Source organism: Camelina sativa, chromosome 2 (assembly GCF_030686135.1).
Source record: "Camelina sativa cultivar CO46 ecotype springtype chromosome 2, ASM3068613v1".
NCBI lineage: Eukaryota > Viridiplantae > Streptophyta > Magnoliopsida > Brassicales > Brassicaceae > Camelina > Camelina sativa.
Window position 1 is genome coordinate 26,687,438 of NC_141881.1, and position 21,653 is coordinate 26,709,090.

A 21,653-nucleotide genomic window follows, 5' to 3' on the forward strand; every position below is an offset into this window, starting at 1 on the left:
TTTAATGTCATCAAATTGCATAAACATTTAATCACAAGATATAAATCTTAATCCTAAATTCTTAATTCCTAACTACCATTTTATATCTTGATCACATACTTTGTACCGTTTGACAGTTCATACATCATCGTCAAACTTTATCTAGACTTTTTTTCGCCGTACGGCATCAAATGCTGGCTCGAAGGCTAGGTTGCAAGAAGTGAAAGGAAAAAAAAAAGAGAAGAAAAACCTTCAAAACGTGTTATCTCGGCAAATCAAAAGTTACAGTATATGCTGACTCTGTTAAATTACCTCATCAAAATTCAAAACCAGTTTTTTCCGTTCTACATACTTTTGAACAAAGTAAAGGTAGTCAACGCTTAGTTAAAACTTAAAAGTGTTGATAGATATAGCCAATATAAACCAACTTAAAGTTTTATATGATGACTCGAGTAAACGCATATAATATCACGTCTACTATTAAAACGCGTTATTGACTTTAATTTTGTATCTTTTTTATAACGACACTTTATTTTTGTTTGATGTCCTTACAAAATAGTACTAACTGCAGATCCAAAAACTTTCTATACAATACAAAGTATCTACCCTTATAAATTATAGTCCTCCTATGAATTATGCCATCTTTGTTGTTTTCTACTAATCGAAACGATTCTAAACCAAAAGACCACACATACTTTTCCAAAACCTATTAAAAACCATATCCTTTCCCATTTAAAACGTCTTGATATTATATTTATTTACATACTTCCCACATACGAAGTGTTCTTTAAAGTGTGTAAACCATATGTGATATATCACGTGAATTGAATTGCCATGGACATCTCATGACATGAACACAGGTACCTGCTTTAGACTCATGTAAAAAATACAGGTTTCCTTCTTATTTACGTTTGAATTTTGTTTCTAATAGTAGTAGTACATATCACGAAGAAAATGTTGAATTCTAAAAAAAGTTGACATTTAACAAGAAAAGTGGGTTAAAGACTTAAAGCCATGCTTCGAGATACGACTTTCATTTTTATTCAGTTTGATTAGACAACTTTATCTTTTTTCGTCTCACAAATTTGTTTGTTAATGACTTTTTTCAAACAACAAAAGTGGACATAAAATGTTATAATTAGAATCTCTTATATATAAACTGGCAAGATATAATAAATAATACAGTATATAGAGTGGAACTAGAATAAACAACGGTTGTAGAGTTAAGTCAAAAATCTAAACTAATCTAATGAAAATGAAAAAGTTACTTTTTCAATATATAAACGAATTTAATGCTTAAACCTTTTTAAATTCTTAAAAACAAAGCTATGCCTAGCTAGACTCACAATTACATTTTACAGACCGATCCAATGACTATAATAGCTCTAATAAAGATTTTTTTTTTTGGTAATTGTCACAATTAAAGAAAAATCAGTCTCCCGTAAAGTATTCGAAAATTAATGGTACTATAATACTTTGTTTAGCTTAGCTATGTATGTAGCTTGTACTCCAGACCAAACCTGTACTAGTAGTTCTTCTGATGGCTCAAACTTAAAAAAACTTAACCGCTAATAAATGAAACAAAAATCAATAGTAAAAAAAGTTCAATATAAACACACATCCATAGTTATTATTACTGTTACTTACATTTATTATAACTCTCATAAAATGTAAAGATGCAGAGATACGCGTAACAGTCCCTTTTTACAATTAAAAAGAGCAAAAGCAAGAGAGAGAGAGAGAAGTATCATTCACTTCTTCTACTACTCTCACCTTTTCTCTTTGAATTTTTTTCTTCACTCTGCAACTTTCTTTCCCCCACAAACACCTTTCTATATTTACTTTTTTATTTTTATCTTCAATTTAAATTTAATATTTTCTAAAAAGCCATTTTTTGTGATCCATTTGATATCCCAATTTGTCTACTACTTCTCCCAATAATAATAATAATAATTTTTAAATCAGGAAAAAAAAAGACTAGACCTTTTTTTTTCCTCATTGTCTTATAAAACCAATCTAAAAGCCTTTTCATTTTTTTGTTGGCCGGTGGGATATTCTTTAAATCAGTTCTAGCCAAATCCCTATTCATTCCATTTTTATAATCCTCCCCCGATCGGCAAAACAACTTCAGTTTCACAAAACTTGTCTGAATAATTGAGAGAGAACACCCAACTTCAAAAGATTCAATTTTTTCTCATTACTCTTATTAAAAGATTCGATTTTTATACACATTTTTTTAATCCCCACATATAATTGAAGAAAGAGAGAGAAAGAGAGATAGAGCACACAAAAAGTGGAGATATGAGAGCTGGTTTAAGTACGATTCAACAGACTCTGACGCCGGAGGCTGCCACCGTTTTAAACCAATCTATCTCCGAAGCGGCGCGTCGTAACCACGGCCAAACCACTCCTCTCCACGTCGCTACAACTCTTTTAGCTTCCCCTGCTGGCTTTCTCCGACGAGCTTGTATCCGATCTCACCCCAATTCTTCTCACCCTTTACAGTGCAGAGCCTTAGAGCTCTGTTTCAGCGTCGCCTTAGAGCGTCTCCCTACAGCTACAGCCACTCCTCCTAATAATAATGATCCACCCATCTCAAACGCGCTTATGGCGGCGCTTAAACGAGCTCAAGCTCATCAACGCCGCGGGTGTCCTGAACAGCAGCAGCAGCCTTTGTTGGCTGTTAAAGTCGAGCTTGAACAGCTCATCATCTCGATTTTGGATGATCCGAGTGTGAGTCGGGTTATGAGAGAAGCTAGCTTCTCTAGTCCGGCGGTTAAAGCTACAATTGAACAGTCGTTGAACAATTCTACTCCGACTCCGGTTCCTTCTGTCGGGTTGAATTTTAGACCCGGTGGAGGAGGAGGTGGAGCTCCGATAACCCGGAATTCTTATCTTAACCCACGGTTACAGCAGAGCGCTGCTACGTCGGCGGTTGTTAATAAGAACGATGACGTGGACCGGGTTATGGATATATTGGGTCGGGCGAAGAAGAAAAACCCGGTTTTGGTTGGGGATTCGGAGCCGGGTCGGGTGATTCGTGAGATCTTTAAGAAAATTGAAGTCGGAGAAGTTGGGAATTTAGCGGTGAAGAACTCAGAGGTGGTTCATTTAGAAGAGATCAGTTCGGATAAGGCTTTGAGAATTAGGGAGTTAGATGGGTTGCTTGAGACTCGTTTAAAGAACTCTGATCCTGGCGGTGGTGGTGTGATTCTCGATCTTGGAGACTTGAAATGGCTTGTGGAGCAGCCGAGCTCAACGCAACCGCCGGTTACGGTTGCGGTGGAGGTTGGGAGGACTGCGGTGGCGGAGCTAAGGAGGCTTTTGGAGAAGTTTGAAGGAAGACTTTGGTTTATTGGAACAGCTACGTGTGAGACTTATCTAAGGTGTCAAGTTTATCATCCTTCAATGGAAACTGATTGGGATCTTCAAGCTGTGTCTGCTGCAGCTAAAGCTCCGGTCTCTGGTGTTTTCCCGAGGTGGGTTTTGTTAAAGTTTTGATTTTGGTTAAGAAAAATCTCAGCTTTTTTTTTCTTTGTGAATTTTTCTCAGTGTGAGTGATGTTTTTTTGATTCAGGCTTGCGAATAATTTGGAATCATTCACGCCGTTGAAGAGCTTTGTGCCTGCGAATAGAACATTGAAGTGTTGTCCACAGTGTTTGCAGAGTTACGAGCGAGAACTCGCTGAGATTGATTCAGTGTCTTCTCCAGAGGTTGTTAAATCAGAGGTAGCTCAGCAGAAACAGTTGCCACAGTGGCTGTTGAAAGCTAAACCAGTTGATCGTTTACCGGTGAGTTCTTGTTTTCTGAATCTTCTCTTTGACAATAGCAATGAGCTTTACGATTACAGTTCATAGTTTGATCAGGTTTTGAATTTGGTTTTGTTGCAGCAAGCAAAGATTGAAGAAGTGCAGAAGAAATGGAATGATGCTTGTGTGCGTCTTCATCCTAGCTTTCATAACAAGAACGAGAGGATTGTTCCGATTCCGGTTCCTATAACGTTGTCGACAAGCTCTTATGGTCCTAATATGCTTCTTCGTCAGCCGTTACAGCCTAAGTTACATCCCAATAGAGAGTTGCGTGAGAGGGTGCAGTTGAAACCTATGAGCTCTTTGGTGACTGAGCAGGCTAAGAAGAAGAGTCCTCCTGGGAGCCCGGTTCAGACAGATCTTGTTCTTGGACGAGCAGAGGTATGTCGATTTGAATATTCCTTATACTCTGATGGAAGTGTTTGTGGATCGAAATTACAAAACCTGACGTTGAATACTTGCGTTTTGCGTATTTCAGGATTCAGAGAAAGCTGGAGATGTGCAAGTGAGAGATTTTCTCGGCTGCATATCTTCTGAATCAGTGCAGAACAACAATAAGATCAGTGTTTTGCCTAAGGAGAATCTTGGGAATTCGTTAGACATTGATTTATTCAAGAAGCTCTTGAAAGGAATGACCGAGAAAGTGTGGTGGCAGAACGATGCAGCAGCTGCGGTGGCTGCAACAGTTAGTCAATGCAAGCTAGGGAACGGGAAACGACGTGGTGTTTTATCGAAGGGAGATGTCTGGTTACTGTTTTCAGGACCTGATAGAGTTGGGAAGAGGAAAATGGCGTCGTCTCTGTCTTCCCTTGTGTACGGGACGAATCCAACTATGATTCAGCTCGGCTCGAGACAGGATGCTGGAGATGGAAACCCTAGTTTCCGTGGCAAAACCGCGTTGGATAAGATTGCGGAAACTGTGAAGAGGAGTCCGTTTTCTGTTATCTTGCTTGAAGATATTGACGAGGCGGATATGTTGGTGCGTGGTAGCATAAAACAGGCTATGGATAGAGGCAGGATTCGTGACTCGCACGGCCGTGAGATCAGTTTAGGTAACGTGATCTTTGTTATGACAGCGAGCTGGCATTTCGCATCAGAGACGAAAACGTCGTTCCTAGACAATGAAGCAAAGCTAAGGGACTTGGCGAGTGAAAGCTGGCGTTTGAGGTTGTGCATGCGGGAGAAGTTTGGGAAACGACGAGCGAGTTGGTTGTGTAACGACGAGGAGAGGGTGACGAAACCGAAGAAAGAACATGGTTCGGGTTTATCTTTCGATTTGAACCAAGCTGCTGATACGGATGATGGTTCTCATAATACAAGCGATCTAACAACAGATAATGATCAAGAAGAGCAAGGCTTTAGTGGGAAACTGTCGCTGCAGTGCGTTCCATTTGCGTTCCATGATTTGGTCAGCCGTGTAGACGATGCGGTAGCATTTCGAGCGGTTGATTTCGGAGCTGTGAGACGGAGAATCACAGAAACATTATCTGAGAGATTCGCTACAACCGTGGGCGAATCATTATCGATAGAAGTCGAAGACGAGGCGCTTCAGAGAATCTTGAGCGGAGTGTGGTTAGGCCATACAGAGCTAGAGGAATGGATCGAAAAGGCGATTGTTCCGGTCCTGAGCCAGCTCAAGGCTAGAGTGTCGTCTTCTGGTACTTACGGTGACCGTACAGTAGCTCGGCTGGAGCTAGATGAAGATTCTAGTGAACGTAACAACGGTGATTTACTGCCGACAAGTATTACATTGGCAGTATAAATGAGTTTTTGCTGTTGCATTGGACTGTGAAAGGACAGGGATGTAAATATGTCTCAACTGGTTTTGGCGGGTGGGAAAAAGGGGAACAGTTAGGGGTAAAAACAGTAAAAAAAAGAAAGAAAGAAAGAAAGGTGTTTATAGTTCTTTTTTGTTTTTTTACTCCACAGTCTTAGTTTTGTTTTATCTTATGTTTATGTACGGTAAAAGGGAGGGGTGATTTATGTAGCAATTATAGATATATTTATTTGATAGATAAATAATGCAAGATTAATAAAGTTTAAAAGTATTTATTTTTTTTTCTTTCTCAGTTACAAAATTAATCTAAAGAAGTAGTAAAAGATAGATACGTGAAACAATTGCATTTTCATTAGTCGTCGTTTATGTCAAGGGGACCATTTGAATTTCTCGATTTAAGAAGTATGTAAAAAACTGTAATTGCTTAGATTATTCTTGCATCTCTACCTATACAAAACGGAAAAATGTAAGAGAAAAAAGACAAAAAATGGAAAGAAAAAGGCAAAGAAAAAGTTTCCAAAAACAGAAAGATAACACACTTGAAAAGTTGAAAAAGATACCAAACTATATACTACTATTAAATTAAAAACAAAGTTTTTGGTTCACTGAATGGTGAACATTGCATGTGTGTCGTCATTTAATTATATACTATATATATCTTCAATTATTATTGTTGCATTTTTGACCTTTTCCTCAAAAACTCTTTTTCTCTTTTTTGTTAATTCTAATAAATTAATGGGAATATGCAGTAGATAGCATAAAAATCAGACTTAACTAAGAAACTACCACATTTACTACTGTAGATGTCAAGAGGGAGTGATGTAATTACCTTGTTGGCCTTCCGTAGGTGAGTACCCTATAGGGACATTTACTATAGGGAGCTATCATTAGTTTTTTGAATTACAGATTTTGTATAACTAAAGAGATGGGATAATTCACTAACGCAATAATTTACGACCACATATTTATTCGGTGTTAACAGTAAACCTGTGTCCTCTCTCTTCCATGGCAATTATTACAATTATGCTCATTATCATCTACGTTCATTTTTTTCTTTTTAAATCCTCACCATCACCAAATACATAAGCAAACGACATTGTTTTGAAGTTTGGTAAACCTAACATTTGGGCCAAAAGAACTGTTCTCTCCTTCACCCACCGTATATGCATCATCTCCGACCAAAATCATACTGCTAATGAGTTATTGTAACACACGCTATCCTTTTATCTTTCACGTTGTTTTTATTTAAACTGTGCTATGTTTGTAAAACCATATGATTTTTAAAAAAATGATTGTTATTTAAACCAAGTTTTTGGTAAGAGTTACCATGCAATCCCTCATCACTACTTTGAGTCTTCCACCACCATTGCTTCCACCGAAACCACCATCACTGCTTCATTTGAATCTTCCACCACCAACAATACATGTCTACGAAAAAAGCCTCCAAATGAACGTGTACTTTGCTTCCATACGTGTCTTATAGAAAATATGATGTGATGCAATGCACCGTTTCTATATCTCCGTCGTCGATACACTGCCCGTTACAGAGGCGCCTTTAGTAGATGGATCACGCATAGTCGAGGTGAACTAAAAACATTGATATGCATCCCTCACAAAAGAAAACATGCTTTCGAGAGAAATAGCATGGAACTAATGACGTTACAAACGTACATCGGGGTTTTTGAAAAAAACATGATATATAGTGATATTGCCAGAACCCACTAACTAACCAACATGAGTTTTCCTAATATTACAAATCCATCATTGCCTACTGTTGTAATTGTCCCCTACATAGTCCACCCTGTTGTCGGTTTTGTAAATTACCCGTGTATTTGTTGAGGGCAATTTTGTCAACTTCATCGTACGGAAAGTGGTAGTTACCAAAGATCTTTGACGTTGTGGTATTTCCTTTATTTGTAGGTAAAATTGTGCTATCCACTAATAAAACCCTAAATTAATACTCGCTAGTAGTATTAAATTAATACTTTATCCTTTAGACCTTACCTGTTACAACTACAAAAAGGTATGACGCAAAAAAGTCTCAGAGATTTTATATACTTTTTTATTAAAATATAGTATGATCTAACGTACATATATATGGTTGTTAATTGTTTGTTTGCGTCGAGATAAAGGTGAAAAAGACTGTTGTATTGTGATTAGTACTACTTTAATTATTAGAGTGGTTAGATAATCATAATACTACTAAACAGAACCTTTTTCCTTATTCTGCTGTCTCCTCCTTTTTTTTTTTTGTTTGTCTCCTCCTTTTGATTTACTTTTTAGTCTAAAATTGACTTTGACCGAATACAAATTTATTAGATTGTACAATTTAAACTTTGATCGATTAGGGTAGATTTGGATTTATCGAATGCATGAGATTGTTGAGATTATTAAATATTGTATGCTCAATAAATGTTGAGAGAGATGGCAACTTGTAAGAAAATGTGGAGGATTGGCTATTTAATTTAAATTGACGTGTTTGATTTGGACAACTCAACTTCTTGTATAGAAGAAGAGTAAGGTGTCTTCTAGTTCAAACCACTTGTACAGTTACACTTGGGGATAATCCAAGGGCACCAATCTTATATTTTTTTTTTTAAAAGAATTGATAAGATTTGGTAATATTGATGTACAAAATACATAAGATGGTGAAACTATTTATACATGTTAACATAAATTTCACTTTATTACCAACTTTGTTGCCTGCAACTCATGGGTTCAAATCCAAAGGCATAATTGAGGAAAAAGCTAACCATTAAATTATGGAAAAATGGGCCTGGAGATAGCCCAACAAATAAACCAAGGAGGAGTTTGTAAATTTATGTTTAAGTGTAGACTAGAGAGTGTCATCTTATTTGGCAACCTTACTCTATTTCGAAATGAAGTTTAGTTTGGAGTCAATTGTAATAAGATCTGTTTCTAAATTATCTTTGAATCGTCTGGAGTCAAAGACCATAACCATCAGTTCTATTAAACGTGCAACATAACTTTAAAATTAAAAGACCATAACCATCAGTTCTATTAAACATGCAACACAACTTCAAAAGCTAACTATAAATCCGAGAGATAAAAGAACAAGATCACAAGTTCACAACTTCAACAAGAGCCTAGAGAGGCTAGAGACAAACGTTTTCATCATGTCCATAAAACGATAATTAAACTTCACTTCTCAGTTCTTCACGAAGTGCACTTTGACGGTGCGAACAACACCTCCTTCACGCAGAATCTCACATATGATTATGTCTCCCGGCTTTGTTTTGTTCCTGTTGTACATTTCGTCCCACTTGTGTACCACAACACGATCTTTCCATTTCCCAACCTTTCTCTTTAACAACCCGAAATTATCGACGAGATTGATTGTGTTCCCAAACTTCAAGTTATAGTCTTTTATTGCTTGCATAGAAATTACCTACGATCAACCAAACATTAAACAAATCTCATTATAATTAGTAAGTAGATAGTTAAATGTTGTCACACAAGAAAGATCTTAAAAGAGTACTCAAATAAAGCTTTTACCAAGACACGCCTTGAACACGATGAAGTTGAAATGAAGAACGGGTTTTTGGGATTTTCAAGATACGTTTGCACCTTAACAGAATCATCAATGGAATCAGCACGTTTCTTTCTCACCCTTACTGCTCAAGATCACTCAAAAAAAAATGTATTGTTAGAATCAATACATTTTGATGAAAAAGAAAAAATGTTAGACAAGTTTGCTTTACCTTTCTTGGAACAGCTTCCACTAGCTTTGTTAACTACACAAGTCGCTGTATCTTCATCATCATCATCACCATCATCATCATCTTCATCATCTTCATCATCATCTTCATTATCACCATTAATATCGTCGCTGCTTCCCAGAGAAAGAGAAACGATCGAGTTCTCATGGCTATCTCCTTCTTCCATATGATGGTCACGGCCATCACCATCACCAACTGTCTCATCCTCATCATCTGATATTTCTTGTATCTTGATGGGACAGCTTGGCTCCAGAGGAAGGCCATCCCGGTGGATGCGAACCCAAAAGCTCCGAGAACCATCATAAGTGAACAAGAGGAAGTCTCTGTCAATGAGACCATTGTCTCTAACAAACTTTTCCCATCCTTCTTGGAAACTAATAGTCTCCTCTTGGCTTATCGTCCATCTGACAGTCCAAAAGTTTCCTTCGGCCCTTTTGAGAACAGCGAGCTGAGGAAGAGGGTTTGGATAGTACTGTTTGTAGCCTCTTGGGATTACCTACAAAAAGACAGTAACATATAGGTAGGTGAAACATTCCACTAAGTGACAACGAGACATCAAGAACAGAGGAATCAGATTTGGAGTTGAACATAGCAAAACCCTAAGAGATCAGGAACAAGACGAAACCCTAGGAAACAGGACCAGACATTAAGAAATCAAGAACAGAACCAAACTCTAATAGTCAGAAACAGATGAATCCAGGAAGATCTAGTCTAGAGTACATGAATCAAACTAACAGTTAGATAAAACAGAGGATTCAAACTAAAAAGCCAAGCAGAAACAGAGCTGAGAGACAGAGTAAAGGAATAAAAATGTCAAGTTGTACAGTTTTTTGTTGTCATTTTAACTTCTACTAACACGTAGCATGAACACAAACTACATAAACAAACCATTCAAGCGTAATCTTATATATATCATTCTACAACCTAGCAAGACATGTGATTTGGAGAAGATAAACAGAGAGAGAGAGAGAGAGAGAGAAGGAGATGGTGTAACTTACCAAACGTTGAGAATGTTCATGGGAGTTGAAGATCTTGAGGAAATCTGGAAATGGAGGAAACCCAGTTTCTAACGCCATCTTCTTTTGTCTTTTGCTTTGAGTCTGAATTCTACAATTGAAGAAGCTGTGTGGAGTTATATAGAACCTCTTCAACATGTATTAAGTGTGTGAGAGAGTCTTTTGAGTGTGTGAGTGTGTGGGGAAAAGGGCCATTTCATACCTGTACATTCCCCAAAAGTGCGAATTTCTTCCTGTACAATTATGTAGTGCTAATTTAGACATGTACTCTAATAAAATTCAAAATCCATACCTGTACTTTTAAAATTGAGCCAATTTCATAGTCCACGTTCACGGATTTAAGTCAACCGTTAGAGATGCTGAGTCAGATTCCACGAATGTAATGACGTGTCATCGAGTTCCTGAAACGACGTCGTTTTGTTTATGTTATCTCGCACAAAATTTTGAAAAAACCACACTCCCATGACTTGAACCCACATTCTCTCACATGTTTTACTAAGGACATAACCAGTTGATCCCACAACTATATTCAAAAGTATGAGACAAATTTATTTATATAAACCTAACCAATATCTAAGTCCCAATAAAATAAAATGTTGTCGTTTTGAATTGGGAAAAAATTAAAAATTCTAGGGTTCTTCTTCTTTCTTCTTCTCTTGAAATTAGAATCTCCAGTTTCCTTTTCATAGTGATTCTCTTTAAAATTATTTGTAATCAATCATAGCATCCACTGATTTTATAAGCAAATCATGTTATGAAGCACTAAAATGCGTAATCGTTGACCCATGAGTTTGTGACCATTGACCACTTCGCATCAATTAATGAAAAAAAAAAAATTGTTTTGTGGATCTCAAAAATCTCGTCAGCTCATACTTGTTCTTCAAGGAGTTGAGGTGTTGTTGTTTAAACGAAGCCATTGATTTTAACGAAATACAGTTTTTATCTTTTCCTGCTGCGCGACGTCATAGAGAGAGAGAGTCATAGATCTATCATCTATATATCTCCAGAATAAGAAGAAGAAGATGAGTCATACACTGGAGATTTCTAATTTCGATAGAAGGAGAAGAAGAAGAACCTTAGGATTATTAATTTCCCCCAATTCAAAACGACAACATTTTATTTTATTGGGACTTAGATAGTGGTTAGGTTTATATAAATAAATTTGTATCATACTTTCGAATATGGTTGTGGGATCAATTGGTTATGTCCTTAGTAAAACATGTGAGAGAATGTGGGTTCGAGCCACGGGAGTGAGGTTTTTCCAAATTTTTGTGCGAGATAACATAGCAAAACGACGTCGTTTTAGGAACTCGATGGCACGTCATTACACCCGTGGAATCTAAGTCAGCATCTCTAACGGTTGACTTAAATCCGTTAACATAAACCATGAAATTGGCTCAGTTTTAAAAGTACATGTATAAATTTTGAATTTTATTAGGGTACATGTCTAAATTAGCACTACATAATTGTATAGGAAGGAATTCACACTTTTGGAGAGTGTACAGGTATGAAATGGCCCTTTTCCCTGAGTGTGTGTATACCATACCATCTCAATTCAATTAGTCAAAGTCGTAAGCAAATGGTTTGATACGTCATTTGAAGAGACACCTAGCAGTAGAATCGGCAATAAACGGATACATTTTCAGAGAGCTCTGAAAAGCTTTTGTACTAGAGAGTAGAGACTCCCAAAATAGACATTTTATGCGTAAAAGCAATGCCATAACAAAATACACTCATTAAACAAATATGGGCCTATATGGGCCGATATTAGCTCCAATAAGTAGAACAAGAGGCTTAATATGGGTGAAAACTTAAAAAGTGTTGTAACAACATGTTATCAACTCATGTGTCCTTTACTCTGTACCCAAGGACGATGGAATAACAAGAATGTAACACTAAGAACATCGAGCGAGATACATGTTCGAATCTTCAATAAAAAAAAATCAAAACATGTATAGTTGTTACAATTCAAATTGCACTAACTACTAAATTGATGCATGCAAAATTATCCAACTCACAGTCACAGAATCTGAAGATACTTCTAAATCTAACACCATGTAAGCGCTTTCGTCCGAGATGAATAATAATTGTCCGTCGACACATCTTCCGCTATGTGGAGAGTGGAGAGACTGATCTCATCTCACTGCTCTACTTTTTAAATGGGCTTTTATATGTTGGGCTCAATGTAATGAAAAGAGTTCGCAATTCAAAAACGACCGTGATTTTTTATATTTCTTTAGGTGTGGGAGTGTGTGAAACAGTAATACCTTGAGTTTTTTTTTCTGAAAATAAAAAACAGAGTTGACAAAAGTAACTAATATATTTTCGGCACCAATTGGAAAAATAGGAGTATCAAAGTCGTCATGTCCCACTTTCTATATTGGTATAAGAGATTCTTTGACTTGGACAATCTGAACGTTGAAGAAATTGGTAATAAATAAGCCATGCATGTAACATTTTTTCTTCAATTTCAAAAACTTTACTTTTGTTTTTCCCTGTAACTGAAAATAGTTAAAAAGATTACTATAACAGTATTAATAACCCCATCAGAGAAAGAGACAGAAGCTTGACAATGTATTGTCACATCCCAAAGTTTTGTGATGATTACACCTATTTATACATTTTGCAGCTTTTTGTATTCTTCTCCTCTTCTTACATATAAAACGCCATTTAATACTTCCATCAAACTGAATTTTTACTGTAAATTACTCTCACCCGTCCTTCACATTTGTTTTTATTTTTATAAATTACTCATTGTAGTTGGAGGAAGGTGAGCTCTTCTTTCTATTGGTTACTAAATTTATTACACGAGAGAGGCTATAGTTAAAGCACATAACAAAAACCCAATGAAACTCCTGTCTAGCTCTTTATTTAAAAATGTGTATAGCTTTGCGGTTTTAGGTTTTGAGTTTTTCCACTTCTCTCTAACTTAGCTTATTAATTTCTGAAAATGGGTAACCATGATTTTCTTAAAACTGATACGTAAAACGAGGACATGAATCTTTAAATGTAAGAAAAGAAGGAGAGAGCTAAATTGATTCCACCACAGACTTCGTAACGCAGACGGTAAAAAACGTGACAGAGAGACCAACTGTCTCAGCGTAAAAGTAAAACCGAAGCAAATCTGAATAGGAAAAACGAACCAATCGTCACCCAGAATTTGTAGTACAAATTAGAGAGGTAATTAATATACATGATTTTTTTTTACCTAAAACATAGTCTTTAGCAGTGTTCTAAAACGCGCTATACGGTTGCTACGCGGTGGATAAACGCCTAGCGCCTAGCCGTATATGCGGGTACCTAAGCGGAATGTAGGCGAATTATATATTTTAGATATATGAATATATATTTATATAAAAATAATATATATATATATATATATAGGATGAAAAGTTATACACTTTAATTTTAGAAAACATAAAACAAAAATATAGTATCAAATATTATATTCAATAAACTCTTATTTATCAAAATAGTTTAGAATCTATAATAATCTCACATTTTAAACAAAAAAAACATAATCGATTCAAAAACTTGTAAAATTGACAAAATGTAAGTTTATATTTACTTTGGAACCAAATTAAATTTCATAAGTTTAGACTTTAGAGGCTAATTATAATATTTATTAGAAACAAAAATATTATTTAAAAAAATATTTAATTACAGTATTTTTTATTATTTTAGTCAACATACCGTCTAGAATCCGTACAGGCGTCCGCGTAGACCGCATAATATCCGCCTAAACGCTATTAGGCGTCCGAATTATTTAAAACCGCCTAAATTACCGCATAACTAAAATTCGAGACGCTCGGTCACCGTATAGCGTATAACCGCCGCTTAGGCATCCGCGTAGGCCGCATTTTAGAACACTGGTCTTTAGTCTTTACTAGTGTTTCAAATTGTTTACTGCTTATCAACTCGAAATTCGTTTAACGTGTAATTTCAGCTATCATTTTGTATGGGGCAGTCTCTCGCATTTTGTTGTGATTTTTTATGATAAAAATATTCAGATTCTCTGACTATTTGATGGAATAAATAATACTACTAGACTTTTCAATGTAACGTGTATAAGTAGATTAAATAAAGCTTTGTATGTTCTTGCATTTTGTGTCTTTTGTACTACAATCTTTTTGGCAAATGTTATAAATATTTAATTATTAATGTTAGTTTTGTAATTTGTTTTGTGATTCCTCTTGCTTCGGTTCATGTTTTTTATTTATTTCATAATACTGGTCTAGCTTTCCATTTATTAGTTGCATCCTCTTATTTCCCTATATAAACACAAAACTTCACCTGCCCCTCTCACATCATCACTTCAGAGCAAAAGCATCATATCATTCCTCTTCTTCTTGATTCATCATGCTCATGATCATCATCATCATGACATTTATGATTATAGTGATGATCGTTTCTCTCTTTCAACTTTGTCTGGTTTCTCCATTACATCATGGATGTACTTTCGAACGTGTGAGTATCTCACGGAGAAGAAGATTTCTTGGACATTAGTGTTCCATTGGCATTATCCTCGCTGAGCTTTTTTTTTTTTTTTCTTTTTTCTTAACAAACAAAAACTATTTTTGTTTTTACTGAGTCATCAATAGGAAAAATACTTCTATATTTTAGAAGATTTTTTTTCTTGACCTTGCAAGGCTTATTAGTCTTGTATTCTTCTTTTGTTTTCTTTTATCTTCTCTTCATTTTTGTCTTTTATTTTTGGTTGTTTTGTTCTTTCTATTCCTCCTGAGCTTTATGTAAATTCCTTATCAATGTTAACTTCTCAATTTCTTCTAAGTTGCTTTCAAACGTCTATATAAGTAAATGTAATCTTTATGCATCTCTAAAGTGTTTCATAAGTTATTCAGGTGATACCTTGAACGAAGTTAATGTTCATGAGCAAGAAATACACATTCACAAATGATATTTTTTACATATATACACACACACACCATTTCAATGTAATGGCAGCGCCAAATTAATTATATTATTACAACACTTTGAATTATCACAAAATGAATAATTTAACACTTTCACAGAATCAATTAGCATTTTTTTTTTTAATCCCAAAAAAATTGGGAACAAAAATATATAAGAAGGTAAAAAAAAAAACGACAATTGCGTTTTGAGTTAGCAAGCACTTCCACCAGTTGTAACACAATGGTTGAATGCAGAGAACCAAGAACGTTTTCCTTCAACCTGCGACGTTGATCGCCTGAACCGTAAACTGGATCTTGAATATGATCCATCCATTAACCGGCTTTGCGGTTCATCCACGTCTGAGCCCCCGAGGCAGAGTCTCGGAGGAAACCGGTTGCAGCTAAGGGACCGAAACGATGATGATCTAACGGATTGTGGAATTCGAGTACCGGTTCCTGACACAACTGGTCTACAGCTGTAGTGAGGGTTAGTGAGGAGAGCTGTGTCTAAGACATCGGAGGAGCAAGTGCAGAAGGACAATGAGATGCTTGTTCTTGATGATGTTGTTGTTGTTGTTATGCTTGTTGTATGAGGAAGTTTGGTAAATGATACAATGCCGTTGCGACAGAGAGGACACGGGACTGAACCTGGTGTGGCTTGTGATGTCTTTGACGATGTTAATTTTGTGGTGCTTAGGTATAATGCACAGTTTGTGCAGAACTCATGAGCACATCCTGTTAATGTCACACACAACAATCAATTCAAATGTTCTAAGAAAGAACAAATTTTGGTATTGAGAAATCGTTACATTACCATCTGCGGATACTGTGCATTTTCTTTCTAAGCAAACGACACAAGGGTCACGACATGGAGTGTTACAATCATTTTCTCGCCAGCCACATTCTCTGAAATCCACAAACGGAGAAACACCAATCAGTCTCAAAGAATCTTGCATTCATATAGAATGTTTCAGTTAGGTGAAAGGGTTTTTACGTACTGAGCAATCTTGACAATGCTCATTAGAGGAAGGCAGAGGAAAGGAGAGGGGACGTTTGGTGGATGGCTTTGTGGTTGCTCTGTAGTTGGGTTCAGGATTTCTTCCAGCCAGTTGCGGTGCCATGAGCGAGCAACCATCAATGGAGTCCATCTAAAACCAAAAAACACCAAACGAATAAACACATTGCGGTTTATATCAAACTGTTGGATTGGATATTGCAGGCAGAGAAATAGAGAGAAGAACAAACCCGTTGGAGTTCATAGCAGCTAAACAGGCACCCTTATCGATCAAAAGCTGTGAAACCAAATGCCAGATGAATTCATAACTGATCTAAATGAAACATAGCCTTGTCTGATTAAGCATGTGTATATATACCTGGCAACATTGCGTGTTTCCACCACATGAAGCATAATGAAGAGCTGTACTCCCAGCACCTACAATGTAACACCAAAGAGCCAAAGCGTAAAACAAACTACAGAATTAAGTCTGTCACTTAAAGAATCTCTACATTCATTATCAAAGTTAATCAATTGGGGGATATGATAATAACCTATAAGATCTATTGTGGTTCCATCTTCGACAGTGACCTCAGCAACTGAAGCTCCCAAATCCAAGAGCAACTGCACCGTCTCTATGTGTCCGTTCAAAGCTGCCACATGAAGAGGTGTGATTCCACCATCTGCTGCTCTGTTGATCACTTCGTGAAGAACACTGCAAAATACATCCAAAGAACATAAATCACATGTAACTAAACCACTAGCTAGTTCTTTACAAAAAATATCACTATTTGACCTTGAATCAAAACCAGCAATTGAGGATTTCTTATTCTTCAACAAGCTCCAGCAATTGGGAAGACTTGGTATATAGTCCGAAAGCAAGATCCTGATACATCGAGGGTGACCATTAAGAGCAGCAAGATGTAGAGCAGTACCGCCATTTAAGTAATCTGATCTGTGAATCTAAAAACCCCAACAATCAAGAAACACAAATCATTGTCCCAATACCTGACATACTTTGTTATCACAATCAGTTAGACAAAGAAAAGAACATCACAATATAAAAAAAAAAGTTGATAAAGAATCCTTACATTAGCACCAAAAAGAATCAGAATCAAAACAACCTCCCAATGACCATGTTGACAAGCTTGCATCAAAGCCGTCTGTTTCCAAAATTCTCTTATATTCAGATTACTTAAAAATCAATCTAACAACAATGTACAAAACCAAAAAAGACAACAGCTTTATTATACCTGTCCACGATAGTTCCGGAGATTAATATCAACTCCTGATTCCACCAACAGAGAAACTATCTGAAAGATCAAGATCATCACCATAAAAGTCAGAAACTTTAAGAATCTCTAAATCGTTAAAAGTATTGATCTTTATAAAGAAGGCTAAGGAATTGGGGTGGGGGAACCTCGTGGTGGCCTTGAGCAGCAGAGTAATGAAGAGGAGAGTTACGAACGCCAAAAGTGGAGTAACGAGCGAGTCTTGGGTTGTAATCTAAAAGAGCTTTGGCTTCCTGTAAATCGCCGTCTCTGGCCGCTGATACTAAGCGTTCGCCGGACGCAGAACAACCGAATGAGTTCCCGACGAGGCTCAGGAACCTCATCGTTTTACGATACAAAACTGTAATTTTGATCCGACCCGATTAACAACAACAACCCCCTAATAAGCAACCACCACCATGATCGAAATCAACAAAAAAAAAAACAATCTTTGCAAAATTGAATTTTAATTCGAATGATTGCAAAAAGAAAAGATTTGATTTTTTTTTTCTGATTTTGGTTGTTGGGGGTTCTTTAATTCTCTTATGTACAGATCATCATCATCATCATCATCATAATGATCCCGCTTTTAAGAAAGAAGAAGCTTTTAAAAATTTACCAAAAAAGAAAAAACAAAAGCTCAAAACTTTAAAAGAATTGACCAAAAATTAAATGGAAAAGATCATCCAGAAAACTTCTTTGAAAAATGGTAATCTATAAGACAAAAAAAAAAAAGGGAAATGTTCAAAAAGATGATTTAAAAAAAAAAAACAACAAATTGGTGATTACTTTAACCCAAAAAAGGAAAAAAAATTGATCTTTCTATTTTATTTTGTGTGTGTGTGTGTGTGTGATGGTGACCCTAATTAATTGACTTTAATTAATAATTTTAACCAGAAGAAGAACAAAAGAGAGACAAGATCAAGAGAGGAGAACGTTGTGGCCAGAGGTTTTATAATAAAACTAATCTCCGGATTTCGCGCGTTTTGTTTTAACCAAAAATTCTCATAATTTTTCTCTCACAATGGAAAAGAGAAAAAAGACATTCTTCATCACCGTAAGGGCATGTTTATAGGGAGATCAGTTTAGGGTGTTCTTAAAGTATAAATATTGTAAAAATAATGTAAGATCAGTAGTTAAGAACTTTTGTTAAAATGTTAGTTATTGGGAGAACATGTGTAAGATCTTAAGATTTAATAATCTATTTTTAAACATCATACAATTATAATAATTTAGAAAATAACATTTTGATTGCAAACTCTAAAAACTTTTACTAAAATTCAAAATACAATAACAAATTTTTATTGAAAAGAAAAAAAAACATTTTAAATAATTTTTTATTTATTTAATTTTAAAATGTCAAAATTTGTTAACTTATATGGGGTAATCATTGGTGTTCTTTCTTGATTCTTTCCATTTCGTTAATTATTAGTAGTAAGTTTTATTTTTTCAAAGCATAATTATTAGAGTTGATTCTAAACAAAATGATGTTACTCTTCACCTAATTATTTATTGTTAATTGTCTTCGTTTTGATTATTGGTAGTAGTAATCATAAGCTTTTGTAAATGTTGCAGGTGTTCTGAGTTCCATTCATCATGGGGAAGTCTACAAAGTGGTTAAAGAATGTATTCCCGACCTTTCTCATTGGGGAAGTCTACAAAGTTGTAAAATGTTGCAGGTGTTTTGATGCTAATGTTTTTCGTAGTCCCGACCTTTCTCATTGGACTCCTAATCATCTTGATTCTGCAACAAGAAGAGGTTTATTGCATCAACCAAATTCTCCGTGCCAACTCAAATCATTTCTTGCTCTGATCGGCTTTCATATCGTTTCGTGTTTCTCTCCGCAGATCAAATTCTTAAGCAACTTCCTGTACATCAAGAAACGTTGGTTCGTTCTCATCTTGTTCAGATATTGGTGACTCCGAACCTAACCGAAACTTCTCAAGCCAGTGCTTTTTCTTGTCCAAGCCTGTTCATCCTATACTGCATCCATCTGATGATGCTAGGGATATAACGTCTGATTCTCCGGATGCCTGCAGTTGGAGCAGCGGGACCACTAGCAGCATTGATTTTGTGGATGTTGCAGAGCCAGTTCTTGATTGGGATCATAATTCTACCAAAGCACAGAGAGTACCTTCAAGTACATTTAACTGGACATTTGATAAACTCAGTTCCTGATGTATCAACACAAAACGGAAGCTCAATCTGATCACTGATTATAACAGGAACACAATGTCAGCTTCAACCGAGTTCTTCACTCTGATTATCTTCGGGAACACAACAATCTTAGACAAAATCAACCTTATCCAAATTTGTTTCTGCAACCTTATCCAAATCATTCCACACCATAGGAGCAGCATCAGTGGCATACAAATAAAGACTAAATCAATAAAAGCAACCAAACGAACTCATGTCACCTTATAATTTCACAATTCCAGATATCTACGAAATGAGTATACCGAAACTTTTTGAGAACTAACCATGGAAAGAGGAAGGTGCTCGATGGAGTCGGTACGGCGATTCAAGGAGCTTCTCTGTGCTAGTGGAGCAAGAAATCGAATCTTCTTATCAGAGAGAGGCCAAAGCCCTGGAATTAACCAAAGGAGCGAGTAAGACTAAAAAGCTGTGTTGATGAAGAAGAAACAAAGAAGAGAAGAGGAAAGCATCGCCGGAGATAGAGAGATGGAGATGGCGACGGCTGTGGTTAACGATGCGATGGCGTATCTCCGGCGAATTGAGACAAAAGCATCGCCGGAATGGAACTACACACTCCATCTTCTTCTATCGGAATAAAAGTTCGATGGCGCTGTGCCGGAACGAGGAAACGAGGAGACGACGGTGATGAGAACACAAATCTCTCCCGTTTCGCCTTGTCGAGGTTTGCGAGAGAAGAAGAAAAAATTATGTTCCAAGGAAATGAAAAATAAACCGAAACTTTCTATCATGGTGACACGTCACCTTTAGATCAGTGGAAGAACTGATCTTATTCAAGATCAATTGGGCTGATCTTATGGGTACTGTTCAATTAATTTTAATTTTAAAAGCCCCAAGATCAGCCATCTGATCCAGCGATAACCATGGCCTAAGAAAAGCTTACCCCTTTTTTTCCAAATAATTTCATTATTATCATCAAAAGTAACATGACATTAATGACAACAAGTCTATATAATATATTTAAGTGTGGGAGGAGCATGTGGGTCGTGTCCATGTCATGGGTATAATTGCATTTAGCTAACCATGACATTAATATCCCTTTTAATTTTTTATTAATAAATAAATAAAACTCAACCAGTGAGTGATGAATTTGGTTTAAAGATTCACTTACGATCCAAAGACAAAGCCAGTTTGATTATAATAAAATCCCAAAGAGTTTTACGAGTCATTGCATCCATCAAGGGACTATAAATAAATAGAGTATCTTCACAAAGATATATCATTAATTTAAATAGAATTGCTTTGAGTCATATATCTCGGATTAGAAGTCTAGTTCAAGAAGAAACAAGTGCTAACATGGGATTTCTTTTTCTTCTTCTTATAACTCGAAATGTTACAATGGAGGTCTGTTTTCAATCATTACTCATATATAGAATAGTATTCATTAGTACTTTATCCGTATGTGCGTCAAATAAACCTAAACAATAATTCAGAAGAAAAACATGAAATTATATATATAGTGAAAACTGCCGATGTTTATGCAATATTAGGGTCCAATTATAGTATTATATATGATTGATGACGTTAATGAAATATTATCTTATAGAAAACTTTAAATTACTATCAAAGAAAAAATTAAATTTCAGATACACAATTTTTAAAAATATAAAAATCAGTTGTGTTTTAAAATCAAATCTGATAAAAAATCATGAATTTAACTCGACGTCCAGGCGAGGCGGATAAAACTGGTGACCTCACATATCCTAACTATTTCTTTGACCACCAGAAATACAAAATAATTTTATAATCATATATTTATCTCATTTTTCATATTTAATTGATCGTTATCACCTATGTTTTCGTGTTTTTTATTTAATGTTTGTTTATTCTTCATATTATTTCTTGTCATTTTCATTGTCAAATTTTTTAGTAATTGTCAACGTTACTTTTACCGCCCGGTTGTTCTTCGTTATACTCTTCTTCTTGTTCTTCCTCATTA

General features: G+C 35.8%; 3 protein-coding genes and 1 long non-coding RNA gene across 5 annotated transcripts; 1 reads left to right on the top strand and 3 right to left on the bottom strand.

Moving 5' to 3' along the window:
* Positions 1–1,614: 1,614 nt before the first annotated feature.
* LOC104734766 (protein SUPPRESSOR OF MAX2 1) lies at positions 1,615–5,844 on the top strand. Its single transcript, XM_010454413.3, has 4 exons — positions 1,615–3,458; positions 3,557–3,770; positions 3,870–4,169; positions 4,267–5,844. The coding sequence occupies exons 1-4, from the start codon at positions 2,281–2,283 to the stop codon at positions 5,548–5,550; spliced, it is 2,976 nt and encodes a 991-aa protein (XP_010452715.1). The 5' UTR covers positions 1,615–2,280; the 3' UTR covers positions 5,551–5,844.
* Positions 5,845–8,514: 2,670 nt separating this feature from the next.
* On the bottom strand, positions 8,515–10,401 carry LOC104734778 (B3 domain-containing protein At5g57720-like). The gene is made up of 4 exons (XM_010454423.3): positions 10,304–10,401; positions 9,288–9,801; positions 9,082–9,200; positions 8,515–8,974 (listed from the first exon to the last, which is right to left on the bottom strand). The coding sequence occupies exons 1-4, from the start codon at positions 10,379–10,381 to the stop codon at positions 8,735–8,737; spliced, it is 951 nt and encodes a 316-aa protein (XP_010452725.1). The 5' UTR covers positions 10,382–10,401; the 3' UTR covers positions 8,515–8,734.
* A 4,827-nt stretch (positions 10,402–15,228) lies between these two features.
* LOC104734789 (E3 ubiquitin-protein ligase XBAT32) lies at positions 15,229–18,664 on the bottom strand. Of its 2 annotated transcripts, none has more exons than XM_010454434.3 (10): positions 17,649–18,664; positions 17,482–17,541; positions 17,320–17,391; positions 17,025–17,191; positions 16,783–16,943; positions 16,608–16,666; positions 16,480–16,526; positions 16,233–16,382; positions 16,049–16,140; positions 15,229–15,969 (listed from the first exon to the last, which is right to left on the bottom strand). In XM_010454434.3, exons 1-10 carry the CDS (start codon positions 17,841–17,843, stop codon positions 15,446–15,448), a joined length of 1,527 nt encoding a protein of 508 aa, XP_010452736.2. In that variant the 5' UTR covers positions 17,844–18,664; the 3' UTR covers positions 15,229–15,445. The 2 variants fall into 2 exon arrangements, with proteins under 2 accessions (XP_010452736.2, XP_087346543.1); XM_087490417.1 differs by having other exon boundaries at positions 17,025–17,114; positions 17,649–18,187.
* A 393-nt stretch (positions 18,665–19,057) lies between these two features.
* Positions 19,058–20,637, bottom strand: LOC104734797 (uncharacterized). The gene is made up of 2 exons (XR_759387.3): positions 19,981–20,637; positions 19,058–19,825 (listed from the first exon to the last, which is right to left on the bottom strand). It is a non-coding gene; the product is annotated as an uncharacterized LOC104734797 (long non-coding RNA).
* Positions 20,638–21,653: the final 1,016 nt, after the last annotated feature.